Source organism: Chrysemys picta, chromosome 25, assembly GCF_011386835.1.
Source record: "Chrysemys picta bellii isolate R12L10 chromosome 25, ASM1138683v2, whole genome shotgun sequence".
In the NCBI taxonomy this organism is placed as follows: domain Eukaryota; kingdom Metazoa; phylum Chordata; order Testudines; family Emydidae; genus Chrysemys; species Chrysemys picta.
The window spans coordinates 16,604,125-16,621,785 of NC_088815.1; the positions used below are offsets into that span (position 1 = coordinate 16,604,125).

Consider the following 17,661-nt stretch of genomic DNA (forward strand, 5'->3'; position numbering starts at 1 on the left):
AGATGAAGAGCTTGTACATTTCAGCAACTGTTGGGTTATGAAAGTAAAGGTATATGTGTCTACGAGGCAAATTGGTGCAATGCTGAAAGAGGGCAGAATTAAGGTTGCATGGGCCTCATGCCTCACTCACCTGAGCCACCCACCTCTCTCCTCTGCCCTGCCACCATCTGCATTTATTCTCCTTCCCCTCACTGCATGGGCAACCTTAACTGTGTGTTCCCTGGTTTTCAGAAGTTTGAGTTTTGCTCAACTCAGCATTCTACAAGGCAACAACATATCACCAAGCAATCTTAACTCTGTGTTAATTTAGTTGTTTGCTGCTGGATTTTGTAGTTATTTTTAACAGGAAAATATATGTCATTGATAGGAGTTAGTAATCATTTAGGTAGTTGCACCATCATACCAAGCCAGCCAGTCACCCCACACACGTACACATCAGCAGGACCCCACCTGCTCTGCTTTGGCCCATCTCCCCAGCCCTGCCACTAACCCATTCCCCTCCAACCTAGTCCCCTCCCCACTACTGTACCCAGGCCTCCCAGTGTAAGCAGGGAACACATCTTCTTGAAGTCCTCATTCCCTGGTATGCAAACATTTCTGTTGCTGTTATTTTCCCCCTCCAATAACCCAACTTGCATGCATTGCCTGTAGTGAAGGACAATTACAGCTACTGTAGAATGGTGTTCCTGGTCATGTGTCAAAATGGGTGGGGGGGGGGAGGGAATTTGTGACAAGGCCAGTGAGACAAATCACAGACAGGATATATGTTCCAAAATACTGACTTTTTATATTTGAGAAAGAGATCCTCTGAGCTCTATCCAATAGATGTACCCTCTCTCCAAGAACAGTGAGGTGTCAGCGCTTGTAATGTTTATATGCCAGATAGTACATTTTCCAGTCAGCCATGAACCCTCCAATTTCCTGATTAATGTTCTTCCAGCACCTAATAATAGCTTTCATATCATCACTATAGCAATTATTCAGACACTTAACCAAATCAGAGAAAACTATCACAGCTCCTGGGCATACTTCTGTGATGTGGTCCAAATCTGCTCTCATACATTGTATATCAGAAATAAGTCCCAGATCATTTCTGCCTGAGTGAGTCATCACAACGTCAGGTAAATCACCACCTTTTAAGTCACTGCTGCAGAGTGCGAAAAATATTGTGCTAGTGCAGGCATCCACTCAGATCAGCCTGTAGTTAGCAATCCCCATGTCATGGTGTACTCCTTGCTCTCCCAAAAATGTGTAACCTTGTGATCTAGGAATTGCCCAGAATCCACACATTGCCAACGTTAGCCCTGCACATGTTGTTTTTTTTCCCCCCTTAGCTATCGGGGTACCTGCACTGTCAGTTCCAATCCTCTGTGCTGTTTGTCTGTGGAAACATCACATTAATCTGCCCTGAGATCAGGTACTAGCCACTTGCCTCCACCCCTGGCCTTCCCCCTGTGGGGCTAGTAAAATATCAGTTTTTCAAACAGCCAGTCTAAGGCTTGCCTATCATCCAGATCCATAGTGGGGCAAGAATGTGGGGTTAACAGGTGCCCCTGTTCCTATTGCCCCCCAGTTTCCCTGCCACTCACCCCACATCTCCTTTCAGACCCCTCATCCTCATGCCTCACTCACCTGAGCCACCAACCTCTCTCCTCTGCCCTGCCACCCCTCTGCATTTATTCACCCTCCCCTCACTGCAGCCCCAAACCCTTATCCCCCTATTCCCCTACTTCTCTGTCCCCTAATACTCCTCCCCTCCCAGGAAGCATTCACATGTCTGATTTTTGTTTTTCTTCTCCTGAATTTGATTACATTCATCCCAAAATAAAACTGCCACCCATGAATCACACATTGCAGCGACTTCTGGCCACTCAGTCCAAAATTCCTTTTCTCTTGGGGAGAGGATGGGGTGCTTGTGATTCACGTATCCTAAGTTGTGTTATTGGAAGGGTTAGTGCAGAGCCATCAGTCTCAACGAGGTCTGTGACTCATCGAGTCAATAGTACCTCTCAGTTTAACAGTGCAAGGCAGCAGAAGGAAACCATTTTGGGGGATACCTGCAACTCAGGAGCCCCTTTGTCAAATGACTCCAAATTTGGATCACTAATGTTACCCCATGCCACAGTGAGACACACCACATTTCAAAGCAATCCGAGTAATAATTTGGATTTTAGAGCACTTACAAGAGTTGAGATTTAAAACATCGGATGGTAGGAAACCCTCTAGCTGTTTTTCTGCTTTGGTGTATGCAGACTGTAAAAAATGTATATTTTCTTAAATACCATTCTCAATTTGGGTCCCCCAGACAGGGCCAGCTCCAGGGTTTTTGCCGACCCAAGCAGCAAAAAAAAAAAAAAAAAGCAGCGATCGCGATCACGATCTGCGGCGGCAATTCAGCGGGAGGTCCTTCGCTCCGGCCGGGAGTGAGGGACCATCTGCCGAATTGCCACTGAATAGTGGAGGTGCCACCCCTCTCCGGAGTGGCGCCCCAAGCACCTGCTTGGCAAGCTGGTGCCTGGAGCCGGCCCTGCCCCCAGAGGTCTAGTGAGTGCCTTGCTTTACCTTGGGTAAAACCTGATGGATTTTGATCCCCATCACAGCAATAGTTTGGCCTCTAGCTCAGAGGCAGTGCTAGCTCATTGGGGTCCTAAGCAGGAATATTTTTGGGACCCCTCACCACAACACATAATAAAAAGCGAATAGGAGGCCCCCTTGAGCTGCTTGGGGGCCCTAACAAATTGCTTAGTTTGCTTATGCCTAGTGCTGGCTCTGTTCTAACTCTCCACAAAAAAATCCAACTAGAAACTTTTTTGAAAAATGTCTATATTTTGGGTACTTATATCTCCGCAACTCCTAGATCTAATGACTCTTAGTTTGGGTCACTAGTCATACTCTGCACCCTCCTGAGACAAACCAAGTCTAAAAGGATCTGACTAAGCATGTTGATTTTAGAGGACTTAGAAAAGTTGACCTTTAAACAAAAGTTATGACACAACCTTAAGTATAGTGGCATTGCTGCGTCATTATACTATCGACAAAGGTGCTGCTGGCCATATGGTCTATAGACTAAGGCAAAAGAGGTAGAATTCACAGATGACCTGGTCTCGGTTATGCCAGGTGTCTTATTTATTTGAATGTCTAAAGTGTGCACCCCTCTGCTCACCGTAGGCACAGGTACATTAAAAACACAAACAATTGTGTCTGACGGTGTCACGGGATCTCCAGGTGCCTCGGTCATTCCAGTAAGAAGCAGGAAGCTCCTGGAAAGCAGATGCTTCTCTGCATTGAGCTGTCATGGCAGAGTGAACGTTTTAAAATAAAACAAGCTAAATCCTGCTTCAGGAAAAGCAAATAGCATGTGACTCTAAATAATCCTCTGGGCTCATCCTAGGTCAACCAACCAACCACGCATTAAATGACTCAAAGTTCAACAAGTGAATGAATCCCTCCTTACCCCCCCCCCCCCACGTCCCATTTGGGCTCATTGGTTTGTTAGTGATGAAGCATGTGATTGGTTTAAGTCGGCTCAGGTGCTGTGGGGCTCTAGTGGAAGTTCATATGATCCGTGTCTAAATCTGTGATTTCCTAAAGGGATTTAAAACTCCAGGAGCTAAATCAAGGTTCAGGTGGGTAGGGAAGAATGGACTCAGTCCAGACTTAATCACCAGGAAGTGCCATTTTATTGTAGAGCTTTGTGGCGTTTATATTGTCTGCAGTCCTTGTGCATTTGCTGTATCACTTGTGCAGGCTCCATTTGGTCCTGAGTGAGAATTTCACTGTTAGCGTTTGGCTCTGTTACCCCAGCGATAGAAACAGTGTGATCCAATTCCCTGTCAGCTCATTTGCTGGGGAACTTGGAAATGTACTTGGGCTCACTGTGGCAAAGTTACTCATAGGAGTACAGTCCCATTCACATCAGTGGAATTCCTGGTGTGGGTAACAGCTGTTTACATGAGTAGGATCATCCCCTCAATAAACCCATCAGCTGCACTACCCCAGCAAATGTGTGGTCTTGAGAAGCCAGAGAATGAGTTCCTGTGCATCACCAGATCCTGTCTTGTGTAGTAACTGTCCCAGGCCATGGAGCTGATGCTAGTGATGCGATAGGACTGGGGTGGTTGTTCTGCTATGTTTTAGAAAAGAAATGTGTTTGCAGACTGGCACGTATGAATAGATGAATTATCTCTGCCTCACAGATATTTTCTCTTATGTTGGAGAGAATTGCAGGAATTGTCTGGGGTAGGCATTAGGGAACGGCATTCACACTTGTATCACCTTACTTCCCTCAGGGAACTGCTGACAAATTGGACAATAGAAAGAAAATCTAAATGAACAGCCTGGATCCAACAAGACCCCCCTAACCTTCCATGCTCCGTTAGTGTGTCCTGTCCCTCAGCTCCCTGCCATATACTCTTTTATTTAAAATGTAATCTCTTTGGGGCAGGGTCCTTGTTGCAAACCTGGCTGTAAGTACCTAGCATCCATTTCTGGCTGACTGGCTTTTCTACGTTGCTTGTCACATTATGTAAAGTAAGTAACAAGGGTAGTCCTGTGAGTCCTAGGGATACCCTGCCTCTGCAGCATTGACCCTCCTTCTGCTGGAGCTGGGCTGTCTGGGGCTGCTTCCAAAGCCCACTGATGCCGCTATAAAACCTCCCAGTCCCAGGTGCTGAAGACACTGCCTCCCAGCCAGCCCCAGAGTTCAGGAATGAACTCTACTCCCCATGGAGCCACACCATGACACCAGCTGGCTGGAACATTCTTTGCAGGAGCACTAACTGGTTAGGATTGATTGGGTTGGCCAGGAGCCATTTTTTACTTTCATCCCATCAGTGTGCAGCAAACATTGGCTGAGGCACAAACATTTGGAGATGGGGGAGCAGTTTGTGTGTAACAGGAAACATTGGCCTTTCATCTTTGCTTTGAATTGAATGTTGCATTCCTAGGAGGAGTGAGTACTGTGATCTTAATTCCATCTCTGGTGGACAGTACTCATCTATTCATAGAACGATCTCATGATCTGGCAGGTTCTCCTATGGAGGAGGCCAAGAAAGAGTGAGCATGGAGACTGATTCTCCTTTCAGGGAAGTGGTCCCTTGCCTTTGGGCTGAGCATGCTGCTGGGAGGGTGTGGAAGGTGGTAGGAAAAGGCCTTCAGGATTGTTATTTCTGGAGTACAAACATTTTTCAAAGGCCTTGGAGAGGGTTCCTGTTAAATAAAACAAAATATTATGTTGGGACTTTCCCTCCCTGCAGCAAGTGGAATAAAGTGAGCAGTTTGCTTGGGCTTGGATTGGAGTAGTCACATGAGTGAAGCCAATAGGGAGGCTAAGCAACTCGGTCCAGACTGCAGCAGAAAGGAGCAGCTCTGAAAATAAGGACAGGTTATATCCTGGGGTGTTTTCAGCTGTCTGCCTCAGCAGTGCTCTTACCCTCTGGACACCTTGCTGGTCACCCAAATTAGATAATGATAGCCTGCTCTGTATGGGAAACGTGCCGAGTAAGTGACCTTTCCCAAACAAGAGTCTGATATCTAGGATAGGGTAGAGGGAACATCCCAATCTTATTCCTGAAGGCTCCATCCCTTTCTTATCCTTTGGTAGCTCTTATGTAGCTTGTCAGTCAGCTGAAATGGAGAGTCTTGCCCCAGCTACACATGCCCCACTCCAGCTAGTTACTAGGTCCCTTCCCTGAGGAAGGGAGGGGCTCCAGCAGCACTACCTGCTACAATCAATCCAAAATCTGTGATCTGATTGGTTTATGGATCTGGATTGCTTGTCAGCCAATCTCCCTTGGAACTTGGACAAAGTGTATTGCTGTAATACTGACTATAAGATGACTTAGTAGTTGTTTTTATTAGTAATGATACTTAAAACTGTAACTTTCATCTGATAATCTCAAAGCATTTTACACAGCTGGGTCAGTATTCTTCTCCACATTTTACCAGTGCAGAAACTGAGGCACAGAGAGGGGAAGTGACTTGCTCAGAATCGCACGGATGGTCAGTAGGAGTGCTGGCTACAGAGCCATGGGACCCTGAGTCCCATTCCTTGGTCCTAACCAATAGATCAGGCCATACCTCTACTTAATTTATAATAGTTTTCAGAAGATAAAACTCCCTGATTCAGCCATTGAAGCTTCTGCCGCCGCCCCATACATGTGGGAAGGTGCTGGGTCAAATCCCGTTATTGAATTGTGTGGGTATTGCATCTTTCTCCTCCCCTTTTCCCTATGATGGAGCAGTATCTTCAGTCCGGAGGCCTGGGAACTACAGGGAGCAGAGATGTACCTGAAACAGGAACTTTCAACTTTAAAAAAATTTGTAATTAAGTAACTTGAAATGAACTTCTTTAAACAAACACTTGCTTCTTTCTGCAGGATCTGCCTGCCCTCACAGAATGAGCACCCCACACACAATGTGTGTATGCCATCTCATCCTCACCCCACCCCAGCCTACACACAGCCAACAATAAACACAAATAGCCTTAGTGTTTTTTTTTTAATTAAAAAGCTCTTTTTCCAAGCTTTCTTTCTTATTTTCCCCAATATCCAAATCTCAAAGGAGGAAATATAGAAAATCCTAATGCAGTGCGGCTCTGCTGTTTGTAGTCTGGGATTGAACCATTTAATGGCCTGTGTGCCGTAACTTAGGCCCAGATGTGTGCAGGGCTGTCAGCATACACTTTACCCCTCTGCTGGTGAGAGAGATGAGGTGTTCGGCTCCCCTGACTGACCAACATGCCTCCTCTTGTGTCTTACCCCACTCCCCCCCAGTATCCATATATCCTGCTGAGAAGCAGAAGAGCTGTCTGTGGCAGGCTCCCTTTGGCTAAGGCATATCCTGCAAGCGTGTCTGTCTGAGGCTCTTCTTATTTCCTTCCAACCAGAGGAAGGCCCTGCGCTCCAGTCAGACCTGTCCTACTACTCTTATGAGTACGACCCTTATGCTTCTGAAGCTGACATCTTTGAGGTTGCAGCAGAGCTGACGACAGCAAGCAGCACGCTGAGAGAAGTGGACAAGATTCAGGAAGTGGTGACTACAGTAGAATGGTGAGAGAGCGATGTGGGGGGGAGATTCTGTTTTTTTTTATCAAGTTCTGATATCGTATAACATGACACTGGGTCTAGAGTGAGTGTAAATAATGCAGAAGGGGCATACTGATAATCACTCTGCTAATTGGCTTGGCCGAGGACCAGCTGCAGGTCAGGCTAGTGTTGGGATGGCAGCTGGGACCTGCATGCCTGGAAGTGTCAGTTCCTAACGTAAATTGTAAATTCAAAAGGACTTTTTAAGCTTGTCCCTGCCTGGCCCCACCTCTGCTGCAGAGAGACATGAGTTGGAAATGACTTCTCTTCGTTATATTCTCTCTTCAACAGAAATAAATAATTTAAAATAAAAAGAAGAGGCTTAGAATCAACTCCTGTACGAGTTTGTTCCTACAGACGACCTGCTGCAGAACAGAAACCAAATGACGACTACTTCCTGATACCCTCAGAATTGTAGGCTTTGCCTCCTCATGGGGGGCAGGAGCTCCAACGGGGTGCTCAGCATTATTTTTCTATCAATTTTCCTGCCTTTGGTGCATCCTCTTAGGAGTTATTTCAAAGATGGGAGACCAATGTGCTGCCCCAGTGTAGGCAAGGAGAACGGGCTGGAATTCAAACCCTTAGACCACTTCAAAGTATGTTACAAGGATCCTGCAACACCATTTCCGAGCTACACTGAGTCCAGAGCTCTGTGCTCAGCTGAGTTGCTGTTTGAGGAGAGATGGCTGAGGAGTTTTCTTTTAAAAATAATAAGAGCAGTGTATTTTAGCTCAGTATGCCACAGCAAAGGTTTAACACCCCCAGCTCACCACCCCCCTACCGCCCACTGCACCAGCAGCATGTTGCCCTGCAGAAAGGAAAGTTCATTGTTCATCAGACTTGACAGGGGGTGCATTCTCCAAAAGAAGTGAAATCATCTGTGAACTCCACAGGAGTTAAAAGCCTAACAGTCCAGGACATGGCTGCAGACTCTGCCTGGGAAGAATGCCCACAATAGAGGTGATTAGGGTCAAGTGGCTGAACTCCATTCATGCTGGAATAAGTACTGCCAAATGCAGCCTGTAGCTTCCTAGCCTTTGCCCTCTGGTTACTCTCTCCTCATAACTTCAGCATGAAAAGAAAAGAGACCTGTGGCCATGGTGTTCTCAGTGCTTGCCTGATTTCACCAGCCATTTCTACTCTTCTTCCACCAGGATCCCAGTGCAATGGCTGTTCTTGATGTAGATTTCTGTGCACAGTCTGTATGACCCTTGGGCTGCTGGGCAGGTGCAAACCCCTCCTCTTTGTCACAGAGTTTTGGCTCCTGTCTTCTCAACTGCCCTAAGCAATGACAGCTGGGGTCTAAGCAATGCATTTTGCAGTGAAATGAAGAGCAAAAGCTGTCTGTTTCCAAAGTGCAGGAGCAGAGACATTTTGGGTCTCTCTTCCTGCTTTGGAGGAGTTTTGTACATCTACCTGTTGCAGAATAGTCTTAGTGTTTCCTCTCCCTGCTTCCATCCTCCCTGTGGCACAAAGTGGGGTGTCAATCCACATGGAGAGTGTTTGTTCATGAAAGGAAACAAGAAAAAGCCCAATTCAGTTCACTTTTAGGGCTTGTGTACAGAGGGAAATTGGCCAGAATGGCTACTGTGAAATAGCTCCCTTTGTGGACACTCTGTTCCAGAATAATTTGGGCACTTTGTGAGTGCACTGATTATTCCAGAATAAAGTGATTTTATTTTGGAATAGTGTCCATGCAGGGAGCTATTCCATAAAAGCTATTCTGGCCAATTTCCCCATGTAGTCAAGCCCTGAGTTCCATTTTTCAAATACTGGTTCCAGCCAGACTGCTGAGCAAGAGAAAGATTCCTTAGCTGTGGTGGCTCCTAAGTTTCCAGTGTCAGTCTTTTAGGCTGGGGTTGAGTAGTTGCTTCAGCCTTCCCAAATATATGTGACATGGTGGAAGACCTGAGCTCACAGCTCAATTCCTGAAAGGCCCATAAATTCCAGATTATCTCTGCTGGCTAGTTTCAAATCACTTCTTCCCCTGCTGATCTGAACTCTTCTCTCAGGATCCTAATGTGGCCTGCCTGTGTGCATGTCCTGCTTCTCGGTAGAGATTTTGCTGTGTCTTTTTAATGTGTGTGAATGGACCACATCCTAACTCTGCCCCACAGCCCAGTGGAAGCGCCAGCTGCTCTATTCCTGCCTAGCAGGTAAACCAATGCCTTCAAACTAAATTCCATCTCTGTGCTGGCACTGCTTGCAGCAAGCAGTTGTCCTGGCAAGCACTGGCTATTGTGTACACATGGCAGCATAAGTCAATATTTATTCCCTGGGTAAATAACAGGCCTAGTGCACGCTACAGTGAGAGGCATTTTCTTCTTTTAAAAACATCAGGACTTCACAATACAACCCTGCTGTTTGCTGGCACCAGCCTCAGCACTCAGTAAGGCCTGAAGGCTTGAAGAGTGAGACATGAACTGTCACCTTAATAACATGGCTGTGATCCGGCTTCTTGGCCCTCCAGTCCTTGTGCTTGGGCAAGGCTCCATGTGACTGGGGCCAGGCTCCTTGGCCTTCTGTAGCTGGGAGCTCTGATCCTCATGCCCAGCTCCAAGGTCCCCAGCTTCCCTCTCTCTCCCCTTGCTTCCTGACTTGTTGGTGTCATTGTCTCATAAGATGAATGGTGTTTTACGTTTTTGTTTTGTTTTTTTGTTTTAGTTGATTAATTATAATTATATGCTGATTAATCACACCCACATGATGTGCTGCCCCTGCTGGGTACCTTCTTTGGGCAGGCAGAGCGGGTGTGACCCCAGCACACAAGAGGGTAGAGATGGATGAATTCCCCCAAGCTTTGGCCAAGTACCGAGCCAGCTCCCATCACTTCCCTGGCTCTCGGTTAACTGTAAAGTAGCAGTTTAGTATTCAAAAAAGCCTCTCCGCTATCACCCACAGCAGGAGGGTGGGGTCTGCTGGCACTGCCCTTACCCACTGCCCATTACTACTCTGCCCATCACTAGAGGGGCTCTGGGTGTGGCCAATACCCTGACCCTCATCCGGCAGGAAAGTTAACATTATTTCAGTTTTATCACTGGAGGAACAAGCACAAAGAGCTTGGGACTCCCTGAAAGTCTGTGGCAGAGCTGGGATTAAAATTCAGGTCTCTTGCTTGCAAATTTCCCTGCTCTAACTACAAGCCAATGCTGCTTCCTGTATTCCAATTACTGTGCTAGGGTTCACCATTCCCTGGTACCCTTAAGGCTAGAGAGCTCTAGGTTAGTAGAGACTCTATGCATCGTCTCCTGGCCAGAACACTTCTTGTGTCCTTGGCACCTGCCATCCATTTGCTTTTCCATCCCAAGGGTAGAACTTCCTTTGTTCCTAAGGACATGCTGGCAACGCTGTAGTCTGTCTCCCCCACAGCCAACTTCTTGCTGCAGTTAAACAGACTGCTTATTTAAGGAACCAAGGAAAGAAACATACAAATACAGAAAAGCAGCTGCTACTTCTCCCCTTCCCCCCCCCCCCCCCCCAGCAATGATAAGGCAGGAAGGCCTTATACCTACAGGTAGGTGCTGCTGGGAGTAATTTTGTGCGTTGGAGTCCATGTTTGCCCCAGTTGAAAACCCAGCTATTGTGCACACTTGCATTCTCTCTTTCCCAGACTCACTGTCCCCATTTTCTATTATCATAATTCTCTTAACGAGGCAAATTCAATTCTTGTCTTTCCCTCCCTCATCAAAGGGCTGGTTCCAGTACGTGTTCCATCTGGGAATATGTCCCCTGTAAGCCACTGGGCCCAGGGTGGGGGCTTCACACTCTAGGTCATTCACAGGCTTATACCCAGTGTCGACGCTGTGGCTTCTCAGTCACACACCTGTCTCTGAGAGGGCTAAGAGGACAGCACTGAGGGTCCACCCCATCTGCATTGTCAGGATCAACTCCTCAGTGCTATTTGGGGGAGAAGAGAGAGATTTTTAGCCCAGGAAAAAAAACCAGGGTGTGGTGGCTGAGAATGAAAGAGGGCAGACAAGCAGTGGGGTTTCCTTTTGGGCTTTGGGATTTTTGCCAATTTGGAACCATTTCTCTCACATGCTTAGAGACAGTCTTCTCCTTTCCTCTGACAATGATTCAACATGAAGGGAAGAAAAACTCCAGTGAGTCTGTGAGATACAGAAGCGCCTGTTTATACCAAGGTACTTTGCTAATTAGACTTGATAGCTCTCTCTAGTTATTGGTGATTTTGCTTGTAATCCCTCCAATGAAATTAGTATTTATATCTGTAACTGTACATTAATATTATCAGGAGCAATCATTACCATGGTATTTATTTTAAAGCAAAAGTTCTTTTGTTCTTTCTTGTCCACACATTCCTCCTTTCCCCCTTCTTGATCAGCCTCAATAGACAACAAATAGAAAAAGATTCAACCAACTTAAAAATTGAGTTGAAAACAACAGCACTTGCTTTGCTGACATTGATTCTTTAATGCACAATAATTTGGGTTTCATTATTGTGAGTAGATTGTCAATTTAGAAATACATCTCTGTCAATTTCATGTTAAAAAAAACTTCTGCTCAGTTTTTGTTTTCTCATGTGTGCTATTTCTGGTGGAGTGATGATAGCCCTGGTTCTTGGCCTAACTCCATCATATCTCTTCTGCGTTCAGCAGCTGGTATTTTCTCAGCATTCAGAGTATTGCACCTATAGGAAATAGGCTCTAGTTTTTCACCAAGAATATTTAAAAAAACCCACAAAACCCAGCTTTGTGATCATTTTTTGTTTTCTTCGCACAAATGTTAGTATGAGTCCAGAAAAGGGGTTGTTTTAGACACTGATGAATATTTTATTAAAAACTGATTTCTAAAACAATTCTGTCTTCCTCTCCTCTCTACTAACATCTGCCTCGTAATACTACAGGGGGAGCATACTGCAGGGCTGTGGCTCTAAGCTTTCTCTAAGCTACCAGCTATACTGTTGCACAGCACTGAGAGGGCAACAGTAATACACGTATCAACAGAATCAAAGTATTCAACAGTTCTAAGCCGTTTCTGGTGTCCCATCCATTTCTGCTTCATTGTTTGCCAGGAGGTGCCTTCAATTTTGTTTTGAGGGATACAGTGGCTGTAACTTGTCACATTTGCAACACATTCCTGAATCCAGCTGCAGGCATGGTCAGCTATTTTAGTGGGTGTGGTGGGGAGGTTGGGTCTCAACAGAGGTTACACAAAAGAAGTGTGGGATTCCAGTGTAGGAGTTTTCAATACTTAATTAATATCCTGTCGTGAAGAGACATGAAAATCCTTTTTCCTGGGCACAAGCTGGGCTCCCTTCATAACATACTAAAGAGAGGCAGTTCGCTTCAAAGAAATAACAAGTGCAGAACAGCAGAGCATTTTGCGTAAAGGGAATGGATGGATATTGTTTGTACATTTCTTACCAGCAATGGGCTGAGGATTTGCAAAGTGAGAAGCACCTTATTAGAGAAGCTGACAGTTCACCTCATTCACATAGAATAATTAGCATCAAACAATGCATCTCATGTGAGGATCTCACTGCGTTTTACAAGCATTAATGAATTTAACCTTAGTATCCTCTCCATTTTACAGCTAGGGATACTGAGGTGCAAGGAGAGTAAATTACTTATTTGAGGGCACAGAGCATATCAGTGGAAGAGAGAGAGGATGGAATAGAATCCAGGAGTCCTGACTCCCACTTTCTCTCTTACTCTATAAACTCTGAGTTCTGGCAAAACTCTCTACTTCCCCTAAACTTACTTATTTTTGCTGAAATAGGGATAAAATTGACCTTGCTAGGAACAGGAGACTCTGGCATTTCCATGAATGAGGGTTTACCAAGTCAGGTAGGAAGATCCTAACTTTGCCTGCGTATGGACACATGCTGTGTGCAGAGCAATACCTGACACGCCGGCCAAATGGTTCCGTGCACAAGATGTGTGGGCTTAGAGGCTGAGACTAGTGTGTGAGTGGCTTTAAGTTGCCAGCCCTCCCCCCGCCCGGTCAGTTTGCTCAGGCAGGTTTTAATACTGGGCAAATGCATTCCCAAGCTTCCACTTTTCCCTCAAATGCTCTAGGTTCCTTCCCCCAGCAATCTCTGCTATTATATATAGAGTCGACTATGCAGCCTGCCTATAGCACCCAGTGAGCATAGTAAGGGGGCAGAGCAGCCGTATGGGAAGTCATATGTGCTGTTCCTGTTACAGGTTAGTATGCATACAGTGGTCACCATCTCAATTTGGGCTCCAAGCCTCTTAGGACTTCGTAAGGCCCTGATGAATTCAGTCTTAAGAATCTGTCTCCTTCACCTCCCTGCCTGCATTAACTTCCTACCTAGACTATACCTCAGAGCTCTAATCCGTATCCGAACCTCAGCCCTGGAGCAAGCAGATGCGATGGGAGTGAGGGGTGCCAGCTCCTCACACCAGGGACTGTGAGTGGGAGCTCTTCTGAGGGAAAGTCTCTTTAGAGGTTTGCAGCGATGTGATGGTTCGCTTGCTGCGGCTGAAAATTCTCCGCCTCACCTTGTCTCTGAAGTCCTCAGAGACATAATAGTAGACGAAGGGGTCAACACAGCTGTTGAAGCTGCTGAGGGCCAGGCTCACCATGTAGCTGACGTACAAGTCCCCATAGAGCTTGAAGCAGTTGCTGGAATAGTGGACGAGGAGCAGGATGTTGCTGGGTGTGTAGAACACCACGACTGTGAGTAGCACGAGGACAGTGAGCTTCATGGCATATGCGTACCTCTCTCCACTGCCCAGCAGAATCCACAGCACCGAGCAGTGGCTAAACAGCATCACCACGAAGGGGACAAGGAAGCCGCAGACGACCAAGCACACGAAGTAGTAGTAGTAGTACTCAGCCTCCTCCTGCCTGGGGAGAACATCATGACACAGCGTGATGTTTGCCTTATCCAGGGGGTAGGACTGCTGCAAGAGGGTCAAGGGCACGGTGAAGATGGCAGTGATGAGCCAGACACTGAGGCAGGTGCAGGCGGCAAAGCCTGGGCTGCGGAAGGAGCGTGAGAAGAAAGGGTGCACTGCAGCCAGGTACCGGTCAACACTGATGCACATGAGCAGTAGCACGGAACAGTACATGTTCCCATAGAAGAAGGCAGTGGTGAGCCGGCACAGGCCCTCCCCAAAGGGCCAATGGTTCCCCAGGAAGTAATAGGAGATCTTAAAAGGTAGCACCAGCACCAGGAGCAGGTCAGCTGCAGCCAGGTTCATCAGGAAGATGGTAGAGGTCAGCTTCTCGATCCGAGTTGCTAGAACCCAAAGGGCTAGCCCATTGGCTGGCAGCCCCACCAGGAAGACAGCAGTGTAGAGGCAGGGGATAAGCCACACTGTGACTGCACTGCTCAGCTGAGAGCGGGAGTCCTCATGGATGGACAGGTAGGTGACATTGCCACGAGTCACCGTCTCTCCTGGGATGGCCCGGGGACACAGTGTGTTTGCCGATGTAATCACTTGCTCGTTGGTGCTGTTCTGGGAGTAATCTAGTGGTGCAAACATAGTCTGTTACTGTTCATGCAAGTCCCAGCATGCTTGCAGTTTGCAGGCAGGGCTGGTGACAAGGTTCCTGCCCCAATGCCCCCAGGGGTTTGCATTCTAACAAGACAGTGTGCCCACCACAGGGTGCAGGGGCTGGGAAGTAGCATGGATATTATTCATTGCAAATACTCCATTGGCTGGGTCTGTAATTAGCTAGAACCCCTTAGTCAAACAAAACAAACCCCAACTAGCAAGTCTCCCTATTTCAGGGCTGAACATGACGGTCTAAAGCTGAGAGGAGGTTCTGCTGAAGTTTGCCCAGCTACTTCACAGCAGGACAACCATGCTAATGCTAAGGTGAGCTCCGGGGTTGTGGGGAGGGAGTTTAGTAAAATGAGTTCCAATCAGAAGAATTTAAGGTCTCTGGCTGTCATGTGACCTACCATAAGCAGAAAATGTAATTGGTGCACAAACTAACTAAACAGCAGAAGCAAAAGTGCAAAGGACAACCTCAAAAAGCAGATAAATGTATCTCATTCTGAGAAAGTTCTAGTTCCTTCCAGCAGCTCCTGTTCCTTCTCTCTAGAGCCCAGTTACTTTGATCAGCCATTGTCACAAGTCCAAGGACCCACACAATTCCTTGGAGTCATGCTGTTTCTCACAGCTCATGATACTTCTGCACTGCCGCTCGTGTGTAGCTATTGGTTACCTGGGGACTGAGCACCACAGAGCACTGGGATCTGCCACTCAGGGGATACAGGTGGCACAGATTGAGTCAGCCAGAAGTAACTCCATGGATGGCAAATTCCAGCAGTCCATATCAGGCTCTTTGGCAAAGGCAGAGATTTCTCTCCCAGTTGTTGATCTTTGATTTGTGCTTAGAATCCTGACCTCACCTCTGTGAAATCAAATCAGTTCCTAGTGGCAGGTGATGGTACTCTGTGCCACTGAACAGCTTTGGCTGGGGTCCAATACTAGGTTGTGAGCTCCTTACACCAAGGTTAATGTCCATACAGCGTGTGGCCTCTACAGAGCTATTCCTGAACCTATAGCATGAGCAGTACTGCTCCACATTAAACAGGGGGGGGGGGGGTCAGAACAAGAACAAGGGGCAGGAGCTGCTCCTCAGACAAGGCTCAAGCTCCACAACTGCCTTTTGGGTTTCTCCAGTTTCTCTTTTGTTCCCCCTCTGACTATAATTCCTCCCCACTTTTCCCTCCCTCAACAAACACCTTCAGTGTCTTCTCCTTCATTAGATTAGCACGTTTGCCCATCACTGCTGTTTTTGTCCTTTGCCTTCACAGAAAGTGCTTGCTTGGGAGCCACAGAAAGATGCCAGGGAGCAAAGGGAGTCCCCTTAATGAGCAGTAAGATTTTCACCCCGAGATGCCCACTCACTCACCATCATAGTCCAGACTTGCCAAACAGAGTCCCCAGAGGCTACACCACAGTACAAGCCTGTATGATAGAAATTCACACCAGGAGATCTCCATGCTGTGAAGGGAGCCTGTGAGGTGCTGCTCTGTTCAGAGCTGCCCGGGGAAGGCAGTATTAATAGCCCTGACTATTAATTTCCTGTTCCCGGCCCTTAACTCACGGAAACACTAGGCTGGGACTCCACTAACTTTTCCTGCAGAAAAAAGAACAAAGGATATTGAGAGCTGCCAAAACACTCCATCTGGGTCAGGCCATGTGACGGTTCTTGGATTCCCAAGACTGAGAGTCACCTTGTTACCCCCTGCCACCAGCTTGTGCTTAGCTGGGTGTCAGTTCCTTAACACCACTTGTCTCTTAGTCACTCAAGCACACACTCCCCTGGGCTATGCCAGCCCTTACTTTGCCTTGCAGGTTAACAATAGGTCTACCTTTTGTCTAGCCCCTCATCCACTGAACACTACAGAGATACCACTTCTGCTGTTTCTAAAGGAACAGTACACACCAACTTGTAAAACTCAGCTCTGTACCAGCACTTTGGTTAACATTGCAGCATGGAGCTATATTTACTGTGAAAACAAGAATGTTTATTATCAAAGTCTAGAGATTCAGGCTATAGAGACTAAGGATATTGGAAACAAATGGTTACATTTAAAATAAAATCATAACACTTTCTAGAGACTAAACCTAAAAAACAGGTTAACCTCTTGTCTAAAGAAGTTTTCTCTCACCCAAAGTTTTCTTCTAGGTTGGCTGAGATCCCATTTCCATTAATGTAAACGTGCCGTGTTTACCTCCTACCCACAGGATGAGAGGAGGGCCTCTTCTTTGCCTTCTACATATCCCCTCTCTCCCCCCCAAAGTTCATTGTCTTTGAACACAGACAGGATAACTATACTTGGCTTGTTTTTTCTTGTGTGCTGCCTCCTGGTTGACGTCACATCTCTGTTGATTTGATACATAAATAGGCATTCATTGGGTTAGTTTACAATGCTTAACTTACATCCTGACAAAGAGACAGATGCATAAACATCTCTTGTGTGACAGAAATAGGTTTTATACTTCGGCTGGTGACTGATACCTTGATGCATATTTTCAGTATATATACATAACTTCTTACATTGTATGTGTACATATATTTTACAATGAAATTAATAACCAATGTGATCCTCCCCTTTTCATTTGAGACCTCACATGACATTCTTTGGTAAACTAGAATGTACAACCAGCCTCATGAGATTCCTGTAAGTGCCTTGCCAGATGCCATTAAGGGGTTCTTGGGTCACAGCCCATGTCTATGTCCAATGGTTTGTCTCATTGTGCTGTGCGGTGTGAGCATAGAGTCATTTCTGATGTCAGCAAAAGGCTACTGACAGACTCATGGCTCTTGATACTGCAGGGCTGTCTTTCACTGTCAAAGCTAAATCCTGGTTCAAATTACTCTAATTTGGGCCTGCTCCAGAATATTCCTGGAAGTGACAAGTATGGCCACCTCCGAGTCAGTTCAGAATATAAACCCCTACAAACCGGATCAGATATCGCAACAGCCCCTGGCAGCTGCCTGCACCTCCCATCTTTTCTCCCAGGCCTGAAGAAAGAAGTTTACATTCATGGCACACTAGCCCCCGGGCCTCGTCTCCTCTGGATTCATGACATTTCCTGGTGGCTCAGTGTCATCCAGCACACAT

General features: G+C 46.6%; 2 protein-coding genes across 4 annotated transcripts in view; one reads left to right on the top strand and one right to left on the bottom strand.

Annotated features, from left to right (window-relative positions):
• The window catches only part of CPAMD8 (C3 and PZP like alpha-2-macroglobulin domain containing 8), a 94,042-nt gene extending 82,141 nt beyond the window's left edge, over window positions 1-11,901 (top strand). For 2 of the 3 annotated variants that reach the window (XM_065578362.1, XM_005279029.5), the window contains 2 exons: window positions 6,887-7,049; window positions 7,377-11,901. In XM_065578362.1, the coding sequence (XP_065434434.1) occupies window positions 6,887-7,049; window position 7,377 (164 nt within the window). In that variant the 3' untranslated portion in view covers window positions 7,378-11,901. The remainder of the gene's footprint in view (window positions 1-6,886; window positions 7,050-7,376) is intronic. The other variant, XM_005279030.5, reaches the window with a different exon arrangement.
• Window positions 11,852-16,146, bottom strand: F2RL3 (F2R like thrombin or trypsin receptor 3). Its single transcript, XM_005279032.5, has 2 exons — window positions 15,942-16,146; window positions 11,852-14,544 (listed from the first exon to the last, which is right to left on the bottom strand). The coding sequence occupies exons 1-2, from the start codon at window positions 16,030-16,032 to the stop codon at window positions 13,466-13,468; spliced, it is 1,170 nt and encodes a 389-aa protein (XP_005279089.1). The 5' UTR covers window positions 16,033-16,146; the 3' UTR covers window positions 11,852-13,465.
• Between the last annotated feature and the right edge of the window lie 1,515 nt (window positions 16,147-17,661).